General features: G+C 56.2%; 1 protein-coding gene across 1 annotated transcript in view; it reads left to right on the plus strand.

Annotated features, from left to right (window-relative positions):
• abr (ABR activator of RhoGEF and GTPase) overlaps positions 1-19,823 on the plus strand; it is a 147,414-nt gene that overhangs the window by 104,005 nt on the left and 23,586 nt on the right. Inside the window, exons 10-15 of the mRNA XM_087977078.1 lie at positions 614-761; positions 5,682-5,757; positions 7,342-7,446; positions 8,030-8,104; positions 9,353-9,450; positions 10,559-10,690. Coding sequence (XP_087833204.1) covers positions 614-761; positions 5,682-5,757; positions 7,342-7,446; positions 8,030-8,104; positions 9,353-9,450; positions 10,559-10,690 — 634 coding nt within the window. The remainder of the gene's footprint in view (positions 1-613; positions 762-5,681; positions 5,758-7,341; positions 7,447-8,029; positions 8,105-9,352; positions 9,451-10,558; positions 10,691-19,823) is intronic.

Here is a 19,823-nt window from a genome sequence, read left to right on the forward strand (position 1 = left end):
AATCTCTCTCTCTCCCCCTAATCTCTCTCTCCCCCTAATCTCTCTCTCTCCCTAATCTCTCTCTCTCCCCAATCTCGCTCTCTCTCCCCAATCTCGCTCTCTCTCCCTAATCTCACTCTTTCCCCAATCTCTCTCTCTCCCAATCTCTCTCTCTCCCCAATCTCTCTCTCTCTCCCTAATCTCTCTCTCTCCCCAATCTCTCTCTCTCTCTCCCCAATCTCTCTCTCTCTCCCCAATCTCTCTCTCTCTCTCCCCCAATCTCTCTCTCTCTCTCCCCCCCAATCTCTCTCTCTCTCCCCAATCTCACTCCCGCATCTCCCTCCCTTAATGTCTCTTCTCATATCCATCCTGAATCACTCTCTCCATCTCTCTCTCCAAACCCCCAATCTCTCTCTCCCCAACCCCCAATCCCTCCCTCTACCCCCACTCCAATCCCTCCCCCCACCCTCAATCCCTCACCCCACCCCCAATCTCTCCCTCTCCCCCTCCCACCCCAATCTCTCTTTCTCTCTCTCCGTCCCAATCCAAATCTCTTTCTCTCTCTCTCTCCCACCGCCAATTGCTTTCTCTATATCTCTTCCCTCCCCGCCTTGTCTCCTTCCCTCCCTGTTCCTGCCCATGTCTTCCTCCATTTGCAGAAATCTCCAAAGGGTCAGATGCGTGTTGTGGAGCGCCTGAAGAAGAAATTGTGTGAACAGGAATCCTGGCTCCTCCTGCACTCGCCCACCATTCCCTTCCGAATACACAACAAGAACGGAAAGGTGAGAGCTCACTGGGGGACCCGGGTCAGGGAGGGGTCACTGGGGGACCCGGGTCAGGGAGTGGTCACTGGGGGACCCGGGTCAGGGAGGGGTCACTGGGGGACCCGGGTCAGGGAGGGGTCACTGGGGGACCCGGGTCAGGGAGGCTTCACTGGGGGACACGGGTCGAGGGGTCACTGGGGGACCCGGGTCAGGGAGGGGTCACTGGGGGACCCGGGTCAGGGAGTGGTCACTGGGGGACCCGGGTCAGGGAGTGGTCACTGGGGGACCCGGGTCAGGGAGGGGTCACTGGGGGACCCGGGTCAGGGAGTGGTCACTGAGGGACCCGGGTCAGGGAGGGGTCACTGGGGGACCCGGGTCAGGGAGGGGTCACTGGGGGACCCGGGTCAGGGAGGCTTCACTGGGGGACACGGGTCGAGGGGTCACTGGGGGACCCGGTCAGGGAGGGGTCACTGGGGGAACCTGGGTCAGGGAGGGGTCACTGAGGGACCGGGTCAGGGAGGGGTCACTGGGGGACCCAGGTCAGGGATTGGTCACTGGGGACCCGGGTCAGGGAGAGGTCACTGGGGGACCCGGGTCAGGGAGGGGTCACTGGGGGACACGGGTCAAGGAGGGGTCACTGGGGACCCGGGTCAGGGAGGGGTCACTGGGGACCGGGATCAGGGATTGGTCACTGGGGGAGCCAGGTCAGGGATTGGTCACTGGGGGACCCGGGTCAGGGAGGGGTCACTGGGGGACCCGGGTCAGGGAGGGGTCACTGGGGGACACGGGTCAAGGAGGGGTCACTGGGGACCCGGGTCAGGGAGGGGTCACTGGGGACCGGGATCAGGGAGGGGTCACTGAGTGAGTGACTGGATGGGGAGAGGTTACGGAGATGTCAGTGCAGTCAGCAGCTTTCGGAGCTGAGTACCACAGAATGGGAAGCTACTCAAGTGAGGGTCTTTGAAAGGGAATGTGCTGGTGGTAAGGTGCAGTATTGAGGGCTGGGGAATTGACACTGTTCTGTGCAACCAAGGCTCGGGATACCTCCTGAGTGCTGGAGAGGGGTTTGGTGTGTGGGGGAGAATCCTGGTGTCATGGTGCATCTAGGTGTGAACATGGACAGGACAAAGTCTAGAAATGAACCTTTCAGCTCAGCGAGCAAACCTACATCCAAAACAATGCAGGACGTTCAGAGGAGTTAGAGACAACAGAACTTCAAAGGTCATAATTTCTAGATTGGCCCATAACAGATTGGCACAGGGATAACGACATGAGAGAGATGAATATTTTGTTCTAGGACAGGTGTGGGAGAAGTGGGTTCCAGTTTGTGGGGCGCAGGCACCAGGACATGGGAAAGTGGGTCTGTCCAATGGGAGGGTGTCCACCTGAAATGTGTTTGGGCTGGTATTGTTGCTGACTGCATACTAGGGAAGGAGAAAGGATTTTAAACTGAATTGTGGGGACAAAGGATCAAATTTGGTAAGAAATGTTAAAAGAGTAGAGATAAGGCAAATGGAAAATATATTAATGTGGGAAATGAAGAAGAAATATGATAGGAAGAGATAGAGTGCTCAAATCCAAGAGTAAACCAACAGATGTGGTAAATTTACAAAATTAACAAAAGGATAAAGCTAAAAGGTATGTATCTGGATGAGTGTAGCATTCAAACCAACCGATAAACTGGGAGGTGAATAAGTCTGAGTTCAAAAATGTGGTGCTGGAAAAACACAGCAGGCCAGGCAGCATCCGAGGAGCAGGAGAATCGGGCATAAGTCTTTCTGCAGGAATGAGGCTGGTGTGCCAAACGGGGCTGAGATAAAGGGTAGTGGGGAGGGAATTTGGGGGAGGGGCGCTGTGAATACGATAGGTGGAGGGAGGTTAAGGTGAGGGTGATAGGCCGGAGAGGGGGTGGGGGCAGAGAGGTCAGGAAGAAGATTGCAGGTCAAGAAGGTGGTGCTGAGTCTGAGGGTTGGGACTGAGACAAGGTGGGGGGGGGGGGGGAAATGAGGAAACTGGAGAAATCTGAGTTCATCCCTTGTGGTTGGAGGGTTCCTAGGTGGAAGATGAGGTGCTCTTCCTCCGGGCGTCGTGTTGCTATGGTCTGGCGATGGAGGAGTCCAAGGACCTGCATGTCCTTGGTGGAGTGGGAGGGGGAGTTGAAGTGTTCAGCCACGGGGCGGTTGGTTAGTTGGTGCAGGTGTCCCAGAGGTATTCCCTGAAACGTTCCGCAAGTAGGCGGCCTGTCTCCCCAATATAGAGGAAGCCACATCGGGTGCAGCGGATACAGTAAATGATGTGTGTGGAGGTGCAGGTGAATTTGTGACGGATATGGAAGAATCCATTGGGGCCTTGGAGGGAAGCGAGGGGGGAGGTGTGGGCGCAGGTTTTGCATTTCTTGCGGTTGCAGGGGAAGGTGCCGGGAGTGGAGGTTGGGTTGGTGTGGGGTGTGGACCTGACGAGGGAGTCACGGAGGGAGTGGTCTCTCCGGAACGCTGATAGGGGTGAGGAGGGAAATATATCCTTGGTGGTGGGGTCCATTTGGAGGTGGCGGAAATGACGGAGGATGATACGATGTATCCGGAGGTTGGTGGGGTGGTAGGTGAGGACCAGTGGGGTTCTGTCCTGGTGGCGATTGAAGGGGCGGAGCTCAAGGGCGGAGGAGCGGGAAGTGGAAGAGATGCGGTGGAGGGCATCGTCGACCACGTCTGGGGGGAAATTGCGGTCTTTGAAGAAGGAGGCCATCTGGACTGTTCGGTAGTGGAACTGGTCCTCCTGGGAGTAGATGTGGTGAAGGCGGGGGAATTGGGAATATGGAATGCCGTTTTTACAGGGGCAGGGTGGGAGGAGGTGTAGTTTAGGTAGCTGTGGGAGTCGGTCGGTTTATAGTAAATGTCCATGTTGATTCGGTCGCCCGAGATAGAAATGGAGAGGTCTAGGAAGGGGAGGGAGGAGTCTGAGACGGTCCAGGTAAATTTGAGGTCGGGGTGGAAGGTGTTGGTAAAGTGGATGAGCTGTTCAACCTCCTTGTGGGAGCACGAGGCGGCGCCGATACAGTCATCGATGTAGCGGAGGAAAAGGTGGGGGGTGGGGCCAGTGTAGTTGCGGAAGATGGACTGTTCCACATATCCTACGAAGAGGCAGGCATAGCTGGGGCCCATGCGGGTGCCCATGGCTACTCCTTTGGTTTGGAGGAAGTGGGAGGATTGGAAAGAGAAGTTGTTCAGGGTGAGGACCAGTTCAGTCAGTCGAAGGAGGGTGTCAGTGGAAGGGTACTGGTCGGTACGGCGGGAAAGGAAGAAGCGGAGGGCTTTGAGTCCTTCATGATGGGGGATGGAGGTGTACAGGGACTGGATGTCCATGGTGAAAATAAGGCATTGGGGACTGGGGAAGCGAAAATCATGGAGGAGGTGGAGGGCGTGGGTGGTGTCCCGAACGTAGGTGGGGAGTTCTTGGACTAAGGGGGACAGGACGGTGTCAAGGTATGCGGAGATGAGTTCGGTGGGGCAGGAGCAGGCGGAGACAATGGGTCGGCCGGGGCAGTCAGGTTTGTGGATTTTGGGCAGGAGGTAGAAGCGGAAGGTGCGGGGTTGTGGGACTATGAGGTTGGAGGCGGTGGATGGGAGATCCCCCGAGGTGATGAGGTTATGGATGGTCTGGGAGATGATGGTTTGGTGGTGGGGGGGTGGGGTCATGGTCAAGGGGGCAGTAGGAGGAGGTACCTGCGAGCTGGCGTTTAGCCTCAGCGGTGTAAAGGTCAGTGCGCCAAACTACTACCGCGCCTCCCTGGTCTGCTGGTTTGATAGCGAGGTTGGGGTTGGAACGGAGGGAGTGGAGGGCTGCACGTTCTGAGGGTGAGAGGTTGGAGTGGGTGAGAGGGGTGGAGAGGTTGAGGCGGTTAATGTCACGGCGGCAGTTGGTTATGAAGAGATCGAGGGCAGGTAAGAGGCCAGCACGGGGTGTCCTGGTGGATGGGGTGTGTTGGAGGCGGGAGAAGGGGTCAGATAGGCGAAGGTAGCCCAGAGAGGGAGTTCACAGAATGTTGTCAGGGTTGTTTCTTCAAACAAGACCTTTTCACAGCCAACCCAAGATCATCAGATATTGTGTAGTGAGAGGATTTAAAAACACATTACTGAAACAGTGAGACATTACAGAGGTTTAAATGCAGAGGGAGCTGGGTGTTATAATGTCAGAATCACCGAAGATACATCAAGTAGTTAAGAAAGATGTAGATTGTTATGTTTTATTGTGAAGGGAATTGAATACAATGTTTGGAAGATTATGCATCAGTTATACAAGGCACTGCTGTTATCCTGTCTAGAGTACTGTGTACAAAACTGGACACTGCATTTAAGGTAGCAGTGGACACAATTCAGAGGTTTACTGGACTAATCTCTGGAATGAGCAGCTTATTTTATGAGGAAAGGTTGAACAAGCTTGGCTTGTATCTGCTGCAATTTAGAAAAGTAAGCAGTGACTTAGAATCACAGAATTTCAAGTGGCCATTGGGTCCATTGAGTCTGCCCTGACCCTTTAAAGAGCATCCCATCCAGACTCAGCTCCCCCTATCACTAACCCACCAAACCTGCATGTCTGGGATCTTCATTAAACACATAAGATCCTGAGGAGTGCTAACAGAGATGGTGTTTCCTCTTGGGATAAAGTCTGGAACAAATTGGTCACTGTTTAAAATCAGTGTTGATAATTTATTTTGCTGAGGGTCTCAGATTTTGGAACTGTCTCCCTGAGAAGGTGATGGAAACAGTGCTTTAATATTGAGCCTTATACAATAAAGGGCTGCGAGGCTCTTATCGAGAGGTGGCACTGTGGATATGAGGTGTTAGTCATGTCATTATTGAATGGTGCAGCAGCTTTGAAGGGTCAGGTGGCTACCTCTGCCGTATGGTTTGCTTGATTAATTGTTTAGTTTCTCTTTCACAGAGTTTCTTGTTCCTGCTGTCCTCCGATTACGAGCGCAGTGAGTGGCGAGAGGCAATTGAGAGACTCCAGAAAAAAGGTAGGTTGGGACTGTATAGATTGAAGGGTCTCTGAGCGTTTAGCCACCCTGACAACAGCCCTGAGGACCCGATCCCAAAACCAAGCTCCTTAACCCTGACTCCACACAAAACTGCCAAGCTCAAGCCTCTGGCCTGGTTCATCAATGGGGAGAACTAGCCGTTTGGATGCACAACTGGCTCAAGGGTAGAAGACAGAGGGTGGTGGTGGAGGGTTGTTTTTCAGACTGGAGGCCTGTGACCAGTGGAGAGCCACAAGGATCGGTGCTGGGCCCTCTACTTTTTGTCATTTACATAAATGATTTGGATGAGAGCATAAGAGGTACAGTTAGTAAGTTTGCAGATGACACCAAAATTGGAGGTGTAGTGGACAGCGAAGAGGGTTACCTCAGATTACAACAGGATCTTGGTCAGATGGGCCAATGGGCTGAGAAGTGGCAGATGGAGTTTAATTCAGATAAATGCGAGGTGCTGCATTTTGGGAAAGCAAATCTTAGCAGGACTTATAAACTTAATGGTAAGGTCCTAGGGAGTGTTGCTGAACAAAGAGACCTTGGAGTGCAGGTTCATAGCTCCTTGAAAGTGGAGTCACAGGTCGATAGGATAGTGAAGAAGGCGTTTGGTATGCTTTCCTTTATTGGTCAGAGTATTGAGTACAGGAGTTGGGAGGTCATGTTGCGGCCGTACAGGACATTGGTTAGGCCACTGTTGGAATATTGTGTGCAATTCTGGTCTCCTTCCTATCGGAAAGATGTTGTGAAACTTGAAAGGGTTTAGAAAAGATTTACAAGGATGTTGCCAGGGTTGGAGGATTTGAGCTATAGGGAGAGGCTGAACAGGCTGGGGCTGTTTTCCCTGGAGTGTCGGAGGCTGAGGGTTGACCTTATAGAGGTTTACAAAATCATGAGGGGCATGGATAGGGTAAATAGACAAAGTTTCTTCCCTGGGGTGGGGGAGTCCAGAACTAGAGGGCGTAGGTTTAGGGAGAGAGGGGAAAGATATAAAAGAGACCTAAAGGGCAACTTTTTCACGCAGAGGGTGGTATGTGTATGGAATGAGCTGCCAGAGGATGTGGTGGAGGCTGATACAACTGCAACATTTAAGAGGTATTTGGATGGGTATATGAATAGGAAGGGTTTGGAGGGATATGGGCCGGGTGCTGGCAGGTGGGACTAGATTGGGTTGGGATATCTGGTCAGCATGGGCGGGTTGGACCGAAGGGTCTGTACATCTCTATGACTCTGAGTGCCTGATTCGCAGCTCCTCTTCCACCTAATTACATCACTGGCTGACAGTGACCATTGCAGGAAGGGCCTGGGTTCTCTCCCATTGAAGGTGCAGTGAGCCAGGAAGTTAAAGGTCGTGGTCAAATATATTCCTCATTCTCTCCTTTTGTTCTCTCTCTCTTCACCCACATCTGTCCTTCATGTGTGTCCCCTCTCCCCTCACCCCTCAACCTTCTTTCTGTATGTCCCACTCTTTTCTCTCCCCATTACCACTTCACTCCCTTTTTCCTTACTCTCTCTCTCTCTCTCTCTCCTCCCCTCCCTATTGCCCTCCCCATTTCTTAACCCCAATCCGCACAGACCTGCAGGGCTTTGTGCTCAGTTCCTTGGAGTTACAAATGCTGACTGGTGCCTGTGTGAAGCTGCGGACCGTCCACAATATTCCCGTTACCAGTAATAAAGAGGGTGAGAGTCTGATGTCAGGGGGCGAGGAGGTCACTATTGGGCGGGGATGTGTGAGGGGTGGGGGGGGGCTTGAGTGGTTGGTATCGGGGGGGTGAGGGGTTGAGGTCGGTGTCGGAGGGAACAAGGGGATCGTGTCAAAGGGTTGGTGTCGCGGGGGTGAGGGGATGGTGTCGGGGGGGGCGCGGAGTCGGTGTGGGGGGGTTGAGGGGTCGGTGTGGGGGGGTTGAGGGGTCGGTGTGGGGGGGTTGAGGGGTCGGTGTCAGTGTCGGGGGGTTGGTGGAGGGGTCAGGGGTCGGTGTCTGTCGGGGGGGGTCGGTGTGGGGGGTCAGGGGTCAGTGTCAGGCCGGTCGGTGTGGGAGGGTCAGGGGTCGGTGTGGGGGGTTGAGGAGTCGGTGTAGGGGTTAGGGGTCTGTGTGCGGGTTCAGGGGTCGGTGTCAGTGTTGGGGGTCAGGACAGTGTCAGGGGTCGGTGTGGGGGGGTCAGGGAGGTGTCAGGAGTCAGTGTGGGGGCGCGAGGGGCGAGCGGTCGGGATGCTGAGTGCTGGGAACCAAAGCCATGTTATTGAGTGAGCTCCTTCCTGCAGATGATGAGCCGGGCGGTCTGAACGGCTTCCTCCATGTCATCATCCGATCAGCAAAGGGCTTCGACACCCCAGCCAGTGAGTCATTGTGTTCTCTGACCCCTCCCCCCCAATCCCCCCACCCCCCACCTCACCCTGACCCCCACTCCTCACCCCCCACCCCTCACCCCCCACCCTCCCCACCTCTCACCCCCTCATCCCCCCCACCTCTCACCCCCTCACCCCCAACCCCCCACCCCTCACCCCCCACCCCTCACCCCCCACCCCTCAACCCTCACCCCCTATTCCTGACCCCTCACCCCCTATTCCTGACCCCTCACCCCCTATTCCTGACCCCTCACCCCCTATTCCTGACCCCTCACCCCCTATCCCTCACCCCCTATCCCTCACCCCCTATCCCTCACCCCCTATCCCTCACCCCCTATCCCTCACCCCCTATCCCTCACCCGCTATCCCTCACCCGCTATCCCTCACCCGCTATCCCTCACCCCCTATCCCTCACCCGCTATCCCTCACCCGCTATCCCTCACCCGCTATCCCTCACCCGCTATCCCTCACCCGCTATCCCTCACCCGCTATCCCTCACCCGCTATCCCTCACCCGCTATCCCTCACTCCCTATCCCTCACTCCCTATCCCTCACTCCCTATCCCTCACCCCCTATCCCTCACCCCCTATCCCTCACCCCCTATCCCTCACCCCCTATCCCTCACCCCCTATCCCTCACCCCCTATCCCTCACCCCCTATCCCTCACTCCCTATCCCTCACCCCCTATCCCTCACCCCCTATCCCTCACCCCCTATCCCTCACCCCCTATCCCTCACCCCCTATCCCTCACCCCCTATCCCTCACCCCCTATCCCTCACCCCCTATCCCTCACCCCCCATCCCTCACCCCCCATCCCTCACCCCCCATCCCTCACCCCCCATCCCTCACCCCCCATCCCTCAACCCCCATCCCTCACCCCCCATCCCTCACCCCTATCCCTCACCCCTATCCCCTGACCCTCACCCAGGCCCTCCTATCCTGACCCCCTTACCCTGCACCCTGACCCCCTAACCCTGCGCCCTCACCCCCTCACTGTGACCCCTCGCACCCTGCACCCTCACCCCCCGAACCCTCACCCCCCTCACCGTGACCCCTTGCACCTTCACCCTGCCCCCCCACCCCCAAACAGGATTTTTGAAAGATGTTGAGTGAACCTTGCTCTGTCTGACAGTCTAATTCACTATATCACTCTGCTGGCCCAAGGCTGCTTCCTGTGGGAGTAAAGAGTGACCCTACCATTTATTAATCCTCTCTATCTCCCTCCCTACTATTTTCCAGGTTTATACTGTACACTTGAAGTTGATTCCTTTGGCTATTTTGTCAGTAAAGCAAAGACCAGAGTTTTCAGGGACACAACAGAGCCACACTGGAATGAGGTGAGTTCAGGAGGTTTCGGGATTAAACTGATAAGATATCCTATTGTAAGACTCTTCAGTATCACATTCCCTGAAATTGTAGCCTATTTTCCCCTTCACCTGATGATGCTTAGTTCTCTTACTATGTCCCCAAAGGTGTGGACTCTGTGTGATTATTCAAGGTGCTGAGTTGATGCAATTGGGCACAGACTGTAACAGAATAGAAATAGGCTGTACAGCTACCCCCAGAACTGTTCTCTCCAGTTAGTCCCAATCACCCTGATCCTTCTCCAAACAACTAAACTTATCCCATTGGAGTAGTTATCCTTTCCTCTTTTGAAAGTTCTTGTTCTAAGGCTGCTTCCACTGTCCCTTCAGGCACCGTGTTCCTGATCACTGCATCTCATCATCTCAAGAAAATAATTCTCTTCCTCACCTCCTTGGGTTCTTTAGCTGGTTCCCTTCAGTCTGTGCCCCCCTGGTTACTTACCCAGCTGCTACTGGGAAAGGCTCTCCCTCGCTACTATACATCATTTTGAACATCTCAATTATATCTCCTATCATCATTAAAACTCTGAAGATTACAATTACAGCTTCTCCATGTGACTGACATCCTTTGACCCTGGATCCCTGCTGGTAAATCCCCACGCCCTCCCCAAGACCGTACCAGAATACTGAAAGAGAAAATCCTCTCTGGTGAGGAAAGTCCAGAATAAAGGGACAGAACCTTTAAACCCAAGCCCATTGAAGTTATGATGTCATCAGGAGGCATTTCTGCTCTTCAAGAGGAGTGGACATCTGGAACACTCCTCCCCTAAAAAGGCTTCTGAGTTTAGAAAACAGCCAGAACACCTTGCGATCAATCAAGTTTTTGTGGGGTGGACGGGGATTAAGGAACACATAATAAAGATGAGTGGATTCGGATCAGTCATGAGCTAATTAAAAGGTGGGACACAGCAGAGGGCTGAATGATTTCCAGTTCCTGTGTAACATGCTAGAAGAGGGGGCTGAATGGCCTCCTGCTGTTCCTAATATCTAGGCTTGAGGAGAGGGCTGAATGGCCCCGACCCATTCTCGGAATGTGATGAATTGAGATGCCCTGACAGTTTCTTGCCTTTGTTACCGACAGGAGTTTGAGATCGAGTTGGAAGGCTCCCAGACATTGCGGATCCTTTGTTATGAGAAGTTGTTCGACAAAATCAAACTCAATAAAGACGACAATGAAATTGTGGATAAAATCATGGGCAAGGGGCAGATACAGGTGAGCGTTGTTCCATATCACAGTGACAGCAGGCTTGGCAGGGACTGAATGGCCACATCTTGCTCCTATGGATGAAATGCTAAGGTGATGACTACAGCAACCCACTGGGCAGGGAATTGATAACTGGAACAATGTGAATACAACCGAGCAAACCATCTCTGGGGGTGGCTGGGTTTTGTGAAGCTACACAAGATGCCCTAGGCAGGGCTTAGGTTGCTCACTGTAAGCACGGCATTTGGGGTGGGGGTGGGGGAAGAGGTGGGCGAAGGGGGGTTTGCCCAGGGAGGAGGGGCTGCAGGAGGTGTGAGGTTGCCCAGGGAGCAGGGGGTTTGGGGGGTGGGGGTGGTGGGTGGGGGGGGAGGTGGTGGTTGGCTGGCATGCTGCCATCGGGTATGTTGACTTTCTCTAATAATTTTCTTCCCATTGGCAGAAATCCAGGGAAATGTTATTCCTAGATATTGGACTGGTTTTCAGCTGGTACTTGTTCTGAGTCATTTGTTCATCCAATCAGGAACCCCAGTGGCTCCTTCCTACACCCCCACATAACACGTCAGAGCTGGCAGCTGGCATTACCGTGAGATGGACACTGTACCCCCATGGGCATTGAAAGGAATTAAAGTCTGTAACACACAGCCTTACATGGTCACAGACTGACACAGTAACAAGATGCAGTAATTCTATTTGTAGATCCAGTGCTGAGCTTGGACTTGTACCAACTGCTACATTCCACAATGAGCAGTAAATGTGGCCTCCCGGCATGGCTTTATAAACCAGAACAAAACATGTATTCACATTGCACCTCCAGACGCCACTCACCCTTTCAAACGACGCACACCAATAATGAAGGCAAAACAACAGGGTTCATCTTCACCTGTCTCAGGGACAACAGTCTTGGATTAGTAATGCATCCATAAGGCAGGGTATCCGACAGTGCAGCACTCCCTCAGCACTGACCCTCTGACAGTGCAGCACTCCCTCAGCACTGACCCTCTGACAGTGCAGCACTCCCTCAGCACTGACCCTCCGACAGTGCAGCACTCCCTCAGCACTGACCCTCGGACAGTGCAGCACTCCCTCAGCACTGACCCTCCGACAGTGCCCGCACCCTCAGCACTGACCCTCCGACAGTGCGGCACTCCCTCAGCACTGACCCCCCACAGTGCGGCGCTCCATCAGCACTGACCCCCCACAGTGCGGAGCTCCCTCAGCACTGACCCCCCACAGTGCGGCACTCCCTCAGTACTGACCCTCCGACAGTGCGGCACTCCCTCAGTACTGACCCTCCGACAGTGCGGCACTCCCTCAGTACTGACCCTCTGACAGTGCGGCACTCCCTCAGTACTGACCCTCCGACAGTGCGGCACTCCCTCAGCAGTGACCCTCCGACAGTGCGGCGCTTGCTCAGCACTGACCCTCCGATAGTGCGGCACTCCCTCAGCACTGACCCTCCGACAGTGCGGCACTCCCTCAGCACTGCCCTCCGACAGTGCGGCACTCCCTCAGCACTGACCCTCCGACAGTGCGGCACTCCCTCAGCACTGACCCTCCGACAGTGCGGCACTCCCTCAGCACTGCCCTCCGACAGTGCGGCACTACCTCAGCACTGACCCTCCGACAGTGCCCACTCCCTCAGCACTGACCCTCGGACAGTGCAACACTCCCTCAGCACTGACCCTCCCACAGTGTGGGTGTGAGCGATTGGGTACGGGGGGTGTCTCACTGTGTGGGTGTGAGCGATTGGGTACGGGGGTGTCTCACTGTGTGTGTGTGAGCGATTGGGTACGGGGGTGTCTCACTGTGTGGGTGTGAGCGATTGGGTACGGGGGTGTCTCACTGTGGGTGTGAGCGATTGGGTACGGGGGTGTCTCACTGTGTGGGTGTGAGCGATTGGGTACGGGGGTGTCTCACTGTGTGGGTGTGAGCGATTGGGTACGGGGGTGTCTCACTGTGTGGGTGTGAGCGATTGGGTACGGGGGTGTCTCACTGTGAGGGTGTGAGCGATTGGATACGGGGGGGGTGTCTCACTGTGTGGGTGTGAGCGATTGGGTACGGGGGTGTCTCACTGTGTGGGTGTGAGCGATTGGGTACGGGGTGTCTCACTGTGAGGGTGTGAGCGATTGGGTACGGAGGTGTCTCACTGTGTGGGTGTGAGCGATTGGGTACGGTGGTGTCTCACTGTGTGGGTGTGAGCGATTGGGTACGGGGGGGGTGTCTCACTGTGTGGGTGTGAGCGATTGGGTACAGGGGTGTCTCACTGTGAGGGTGTGAGCGATTGGGTATGGGGGTGTCTCACTGTGTGGGTGTGAGCGATTGGGTACAGGGGTGTCTCACTGTGTGGGTGTGAGCGATTGGGTACGGGGGTGTCTCACTGTGTGGGTGTGAGCGATTGGGTACGGGGGTGTCTCACTGTGTGGGTGTGAGCGATTGGGTACGGGGGTCTCTCACTGTGAGGGTGTGAGCGATTGGGTACGGGGGTGTCTCACTGTGTGGGTGTGAGCGATTGGGTACGGTGGTGTCTCACTGTGTGGGTGTGAGCGATTGGGTACGGGGGGGGTGTCTCACTGTGTGGGTGTGAGCGATTGGGTACAGGGGTGTCTCACTGTGAGGGTGTGAGCGATTGGGTACAGGGGTGTCTCACTGTGAGGGGTGTGAACGATTGGGTATGGGGGTGTCTCACTGTGTGGGTGTGAGCGATTGGGTACAGGGGTGTCTCACTGTGTGGGTGTGAGCGATTGGGTACGGGGGTGTCTCACTGTGTGGGTGTGAGCGATTGGGTACGGGGGTCTCTCACTGTGAGGGTGTGAGCGATTGGGTACGGGGGTGTCTCACTGTGTGGGTGTGAGCGATTGGGTACAGGGGTGTCTCACTGTGTGGGTGTGAGCGATTGGGTACGGGGGTCTCTCACTGTGTGGGTGTGAGCGATTGGGTACGGGGGTGTCTCACTGTCAGGGAGTGAGCGATTGGGTACGGGGTGTCTCACTGTGAGGGGTGTGAGCGATTGGGTACGTGGGGTGTCTCACTGTGTGGGTGTGAGCGATTGGGTACAGGGGTGTCTCACTGTGTGGGTGTGAGCGATTGGGTATGGGGGTGTCTCACTGTGGGTGTGAGTGATTGGGTACGGGGGTGTCTCACTGTGTGGGTGTGAGCGATTGGGTATGGGGGTGTCTCACTGTGTGGGTGTGAGCGATTGGGTATGGGGGTGTCTCACTGTGTGGGTGTGAGCGATTGGGTACGGGGGTGTCTCACTGTGTGGGTGTGAGCGATTGGGTACGGGGGTGTCTCACTGTGTGGGTGTGAGCGATTGGGTACAGGGTGTGTCTCACTGTGTGGGTGTGAGCGATTGGGTACAGGGGTGTCTCACTGTGTGGGTGTGAGCGATTGGGTATGGGGGTGTGTCACTGTGGGTGTGAGTGATTGGGTACGGGGGTGTCTCACTGTGTGGGTGTGAGCGATTGGGTATGGGGGTGTCTCACTGTGTGGGTGTGAGCGATTGGGTACGGGGGTGTCTCACTGTGTGGGTGTGAGCGATTGGGTATGGGGGTGTCTCACTGTGGGTGTGAGTGATTGGGTACGGGGGTGTCTCACTGTGTGGGTGTGAGCGATTGGGTATGGGGGTGTCTCACTGTGTGGGTGTGAGCGATTGGGTACGGGGGTGTCTCACTGTGTGGGTGTGAGCGATTGGGTACGGGGGTGTCTCACTGTGTGGGTGTGAGCGATTGGGTATGGGGGTGTCTCACTGTGTGGGTGTGAGCGATTGGGTACGGGGGGTGTCTCACTGTGTGGGTGTGAACGATTGGTTACAGGGGTGTCTCACTGTGTGGGTGTGAGCGATTGGGTACGGGGGGTGTCCCACTGTGTGGGTGTGAGCGATTGGGTATGGGGATGTCTCACTGTGTGGATGTGAGCGATTGGGTACGGGGATGTCTCACTGTGAGGGTGTGAGCGATTGGGTATGGGGGTGTCTCACTGTGTGGGTGTGAGCGATTGGGTACGGGGGGTGTCTCACTGTGTGGGTGTGAACGATTGGTTACAGGGGTGTCTCACTGTGTGGGTGTGAGCGATTGGGTACGGGGGGTGTCCCACTGTGTGGGTGTGAGCGATTGGGTATGGGGGTGTCTCACTGTGTGGGTGTGAGCGATTGGGTACGGGGGTGTCTCACTGTGTGGGTGTGAGCGATTGGGTATGGGGGTGTCTCACTGTGTGGGTGTGAGCGATTGGGTACAGGGTGTGTCTCACTGTGTGGGTGTGAGCGATTGGGTACAGGGGTGTCTCACTGTGTGGGTGTGAGCGATTGGGTATGGGGGTGTGTCACTGTGGGTGTGAGTGATTGGGTACGGGGGTGTCTCACTGTGTGGGTGTGAGCGATTGGGTATGGGGGTGTCTCACTGTGTGGGTGTGAGCGATTGGGTACGGGGGTGTCTCACTGTGTGGGTGTGAGCGATTGGGTATGGGGGTGTCTCACTGTGGGTGTGAGTGATTGGGTACGGGGGTGTCTCACTGTGTGGGTGTGAGCGATTGGGTATGGGGGTGTCTCACTGTGTGGGTGTGAGCGATTGGGTACGGGGGTGTCTCACTGTGTGGGTGTGAGCGATTGGGTACAGGGGTGTCTCACTGTGTGGGTGTGAGCGATTGGGTATGGGGGTGTCTCACTGTGTGGGTGTGAGCGATTGGGTACGGGGGGTGTCTCACTGTGTGGGTGTGAACGATTGGTTACAGGGGTGTCTCACTGTGTGGGTGTGAGCGATTGGGTACGGGGGGTGTCCCACTGTGTGGGTGTGAGCGATTGGGTATGGGGGTGTCTCACTGTGTGGGTGTGAGCGATTGGGTACGGGGATGTCTCACTGTGAGGGTGTGAGCGATTGGGTACGGGGATGTCTCACTGTGTGGGTGTGAGCGATTGGGTACGGGGGTGTCTCACTGTGAGGGTGTGAGCGATTGGGTACGGGGGGTGTCTCACTGTGAGGGTGTGAGCGATTGGGTACGTGGGGTGTGTCTCACTGTGTGGGTGTGAACGATTGGTTACAGGGGTGTCTCACTGTGTGGGTGTGAGCGATTGGGTATGGGGGTGTCTCACTGTGTGGGTGTGAGCGATTGGGTATGGGGGTGTCTCACTGTGTGGGTGTGAGCGATTGGGTATGGGGGTGTCTCACTGTGAGGGTGTGAGCGATTGGGTACGGGGATGTCTCACTGTGAGGGTGTGAGCGATTGGGTACGGGGATGTCTCACTGTGTGGGTGTCAGCGATTGGGTACGGGGGGTGTCTCACTGTGAGGGTGTGAGCGATTGGGTACGTGGGGTGTGTCTCACTGTGTGGGTGTGAGCGATTGGGTACGGGGGTGTCTCACTGTGGGTGTGAGCGATTGGGTACGGGGGTGTCTCACTGTGTGGGTGTGAGCGATTGGGTACGAGGGTGTCTCACTGTGTGGGTGTGAGCGATTGTGTACGGGGGTGTCTCACTGTGTGGGTGTGAGCGATTGGGTACAGGGGTGTCTCACTGTGTGGGTGTGAGCGATTGGGTACGGGGGGTGTCTCACTGTGTGGGTGTGAGCGATTGGGTACGGGGGTGTCTCACTGTGTGGGTGTGAGCGATTGGGTACGGGGGGTGTCTCACTGTGTGGGTGTGAGCGATTGGGTACGGGGGTGTCTCACTGTGTGGGTGTGAGCGATTGGGTACGGGGGTGTCTCACTGTGTGGGTGTGAGCGATTGGGTACGGGGGGTGTCTCACTGTGTGGGTGTGAGCGATTGGGTACGGGGGTGTCTCACTGTGGGTGTGAGCGATTGGGTACGGGGGTGTCTCACTGTGTGGGTGTGAGCGATTGGGTACAGGGGTGTCTCACTGTGTGGGTGTGAGCGATTGGGTACGGGGGTGTCTCACTGTGTGGGTGTGAGCGATTGGGTACAGGGGGGTGTCTCACTGTGTGGGTGTGAACGATTGGGTACGGGGGTGTCTCACTGTGTGGGTGTGAACGATTGGGTACGGGGGTGTCTCACTGTGTGGGTGTGAGCGATTGGGTACGGGGGGTGTCTCACTGTGTGGGTGTGAACGATTGGGTACGGGGGTGTCTCACTGTGTGGGTGTGAGCGATTGGGTATGGGGGTGTCTCACTGTGTGGGTGTGAGCGATTGGGTACGGGGAGTGTCTCACTGTGTGGGTGTGAGCGATTGGGTACAGGGGTGCCTCACTGTGTGGGTGTGAGCGATTGGGTACAGGGGTAACTCACTGTGTGGGTGTGAGCGATTGGGTACGTGGGGTGTGTCTCACTGTGTGGGTGTGAGCGATTGGGTACGGGGGGTGTCTCACTGTGTGGGTGTGAACGATTGGTTACAGGGGTGTCTCACTGTGTGGGTGTGAGCGATTGGGTATGGGGGTGTCTCACTGTGTGGGTGTGAGCGATTGGGTACGGGGGTGTCTCACTGTGTGGGTGTGAGCGATTGGGTACGGGGGGTGTCTCACTGTGTGGGTGTGAGCGATTGGGTACGTGGGGTGTGTCTCACTGTGTGGGTGTGAGCGATTGGGTACGGGGGGTGTCTCACTGTGTGGGTGTGAGCGATTGGGTACGTGGGGTGTGTCTCACTGTGTGGGTGTGAGCGATTGGGTACGGGGGTGTCTCACTGTGGGTGTGAGCGATTGGGTACGGGGGTGTCTCACTGTGTGGGTGTGAGCGATTGGGTACGAGGGTGTCTCACTGTGTGGGTGTGAGCGATTGGGCACGGGGGTGTCTCACTGTGTGGGTGTGAGCGATTGGGTACGGGGGTGCCTCACTGTGTGGGTGTGAGCGATTGGGTACAGGGGTGTCTCACTGTGTGGGTGTGAGCGATTGGGTACGGGGGTCTCTCACTGTGTGGGTGTGAGCGATTGGGTACGGGGGTGTCTCACTGTCAGGGTGTGAGCGATTGGGTACGGGGTGTCTCACTGTGAGGGGTGTGAGCGATTCGGTACGTGGGGTGTCTCACTGTGTGGGTGTGAGCAATTGGGTACAGGGGTGTCTCACTGTGTGGGTGTGAGCGATTGGGTATGGGGGTGTCTCACTGTGGGTGTGAGTGATTGGGTAAAGGGGTGTCTCACTGTGTGGGTGTGAGCGATTGGGTATGGGGGTGTCTCACTGTGTGGGTGTGAGCGATTGGGTATGGGGGGGTGTCTCACTGTGTGGGTGTGAGCGATTGGGTATGGGGGGGTGTCTCACTGTGTGGGTGTGAACGATTGGGTACAGGGGTGTCTCACTGTGTGGGTGCGAGCGATTGGGTACAGGGGTGTCTCACTGTGTGGGTGTGAGCGATTGGGTATGGGGGGGTGTCTCACTGTGTGGGTGTGAGTGATTGGGTACGGGGGTGTCTCACTGTGTGGGTGTGAGCGATTGGGTACGGGGGTGTCTCACTGTGTGGGTGTGAGCGATTGGGTACGGGGGTGTCTCACTGTGTGGGTGTGAGCGATTGGGTACGGGGGTGTCTCACTGTGTGGGTGTGAACGATTGGGTACGGGGGTGTCTCACTGTGTGGGTGTGAGCGATTGGGTACGGGCGGTGTCTCACTGTGTGGGTGTGAGCGATTGGGTATGGGGGAGTGTCTCACTGTGAGGGTGTGAGCGATTGGGTACGGGGGGGTGTCTCACTGTGTGGGTGTGAGCGATTGGGTATGGGGGTGTCTCACTGTGTGGGTGTGAGCGATTGGGTACGGGGGTGTCTCACTGTGTGGGTGTGAGCGATTGGGTATGGGGGTGTCTCACTGTGTGGGTGTGAGCGATTGGGTACGGGGGTGTCTCACTGTGTGGGTGTGAGCGATTGGGTATGGGGGTGTCTCACTGTGTGGGTGTGAGCGATTGGGTACAGGGGTGTCTCACTGTGTGGGTGTGAACGATTGGGTACAGGGGTGTCTCACTGTGAGGGGTGTGAACGATTGGGTATGGGGGTGTCTCACTGTGTGGGTGTGAGCGATTGGGTACGGGGGTGTCTCTCTGTGAGGGGTGTGAACGATTGGGTATGGGGGTGTCTCACTGTGTGGGTGTGAGCGATTGGATACGGGGGGGGTGTCTAACTGTGTGGGTGTGAGCGATTGAGTATGGGGGTGTCTCACTGTGTGGGTGTGAGCGATTGGGTACGGGGGTGTCTCACTGTGTGGGTGTGAGCGATTGGGTACGGGGGTGTCTCACTGTGTGGGTGTGAGCGATTGGGTACGGGGTGTCTCACTGTGAGGGTGTGAGCGATTGGGTATGGGGGTGTCTCACTGTGGGTGTGAGCGATTGGGTACGGGGGTGTCTCACTGTGTGGGTGTGAGCGATTGGGTACGAGGTGTCTCACTGTGAGAGTGTGAGCGATTGGGTTGCGGGGGTGTCTCACTGTGTGGGTGTGAGCGATTGGGTACGGGGTGTCTCACTGTGAGAGTGTGAGCGAATGGGTACAGGGGTGTCTCACTGTGTGGGTGTGAGCGATTGGGTACCTGGGTGTCTCACTGTGGGTGTGAGCGATTGGGTACGGGGTGTCTCACTGTGAGAGTGTGAGCGATTGGGTTGCGGGGGTGTCTCACTGTGTGGGTGTGAGCGATTGGGTACGGGGTGTCTCACTGTGAGAGTGTGAGCGATTGGGTACAGGGGTGTCTCACTGTGGGTGTGAGCGATTGGGTACGGGGGTGTCTCACTGTGTGGGTGTGAGCGGTTGGGTATGGGGGTGTCTCACTGTGTGGGTGTGAGCGATTGGGTACGGGGGTGTCTCACTGTGTGGGTGTGAGCGATTGGGTATGGGGGTGTCTCACTGTGTGGGTGTGAGCGATTGGGTACGGGGGTGTCTCACTGTGAGGGGTGTGAGTGATTGGGTATGGGGGTGTCTCACTGTGTGGGTGTGAGCGATTGGGTACGGGGGTGTCTCACTGTGTGGGTGTGAGCGATTGGGTACGGGGGTGTCTCACTGTGTGTGTGTGAGCGATTGGGTACGGGGGTGTCTCACTGTGTGGGTGTGAGCGATTGGGTACGGGGGTCTCTCAGTGTGAGGGTGTGAGCGATTGGGTACGGGGGTGTCTCACTGTGTGGGTGTGAGCGATTGGGTACGGGGGTGTCTCACTGTGTGGGTGTGAGCGATTGGGTACGGGGGTCTCTCACTGTGTGGGTGTGAGCGATTGGGTACGGGGGTGTCTCACTGAGGGT

The sequence above is a fragment of the Chiloscyllium plagiosum genome, unplaced genomic scaffold, assembly GCF_037043375.1.
Source record: "Chiloscyllium plagiosum isolate Xiang-an unplaced genomic scaffold, Cpla_swu_hap1 HiC_scaffold_31, whole genome shotgun sequence".
Taxonomy (NCBI): Eukaryota; Metazoa; Chordata; class Chondrichthyes; order Orectolobiformes; family Hemiscylliidae; genus Chiloscyllium; species Chiloscyllium plagiosum.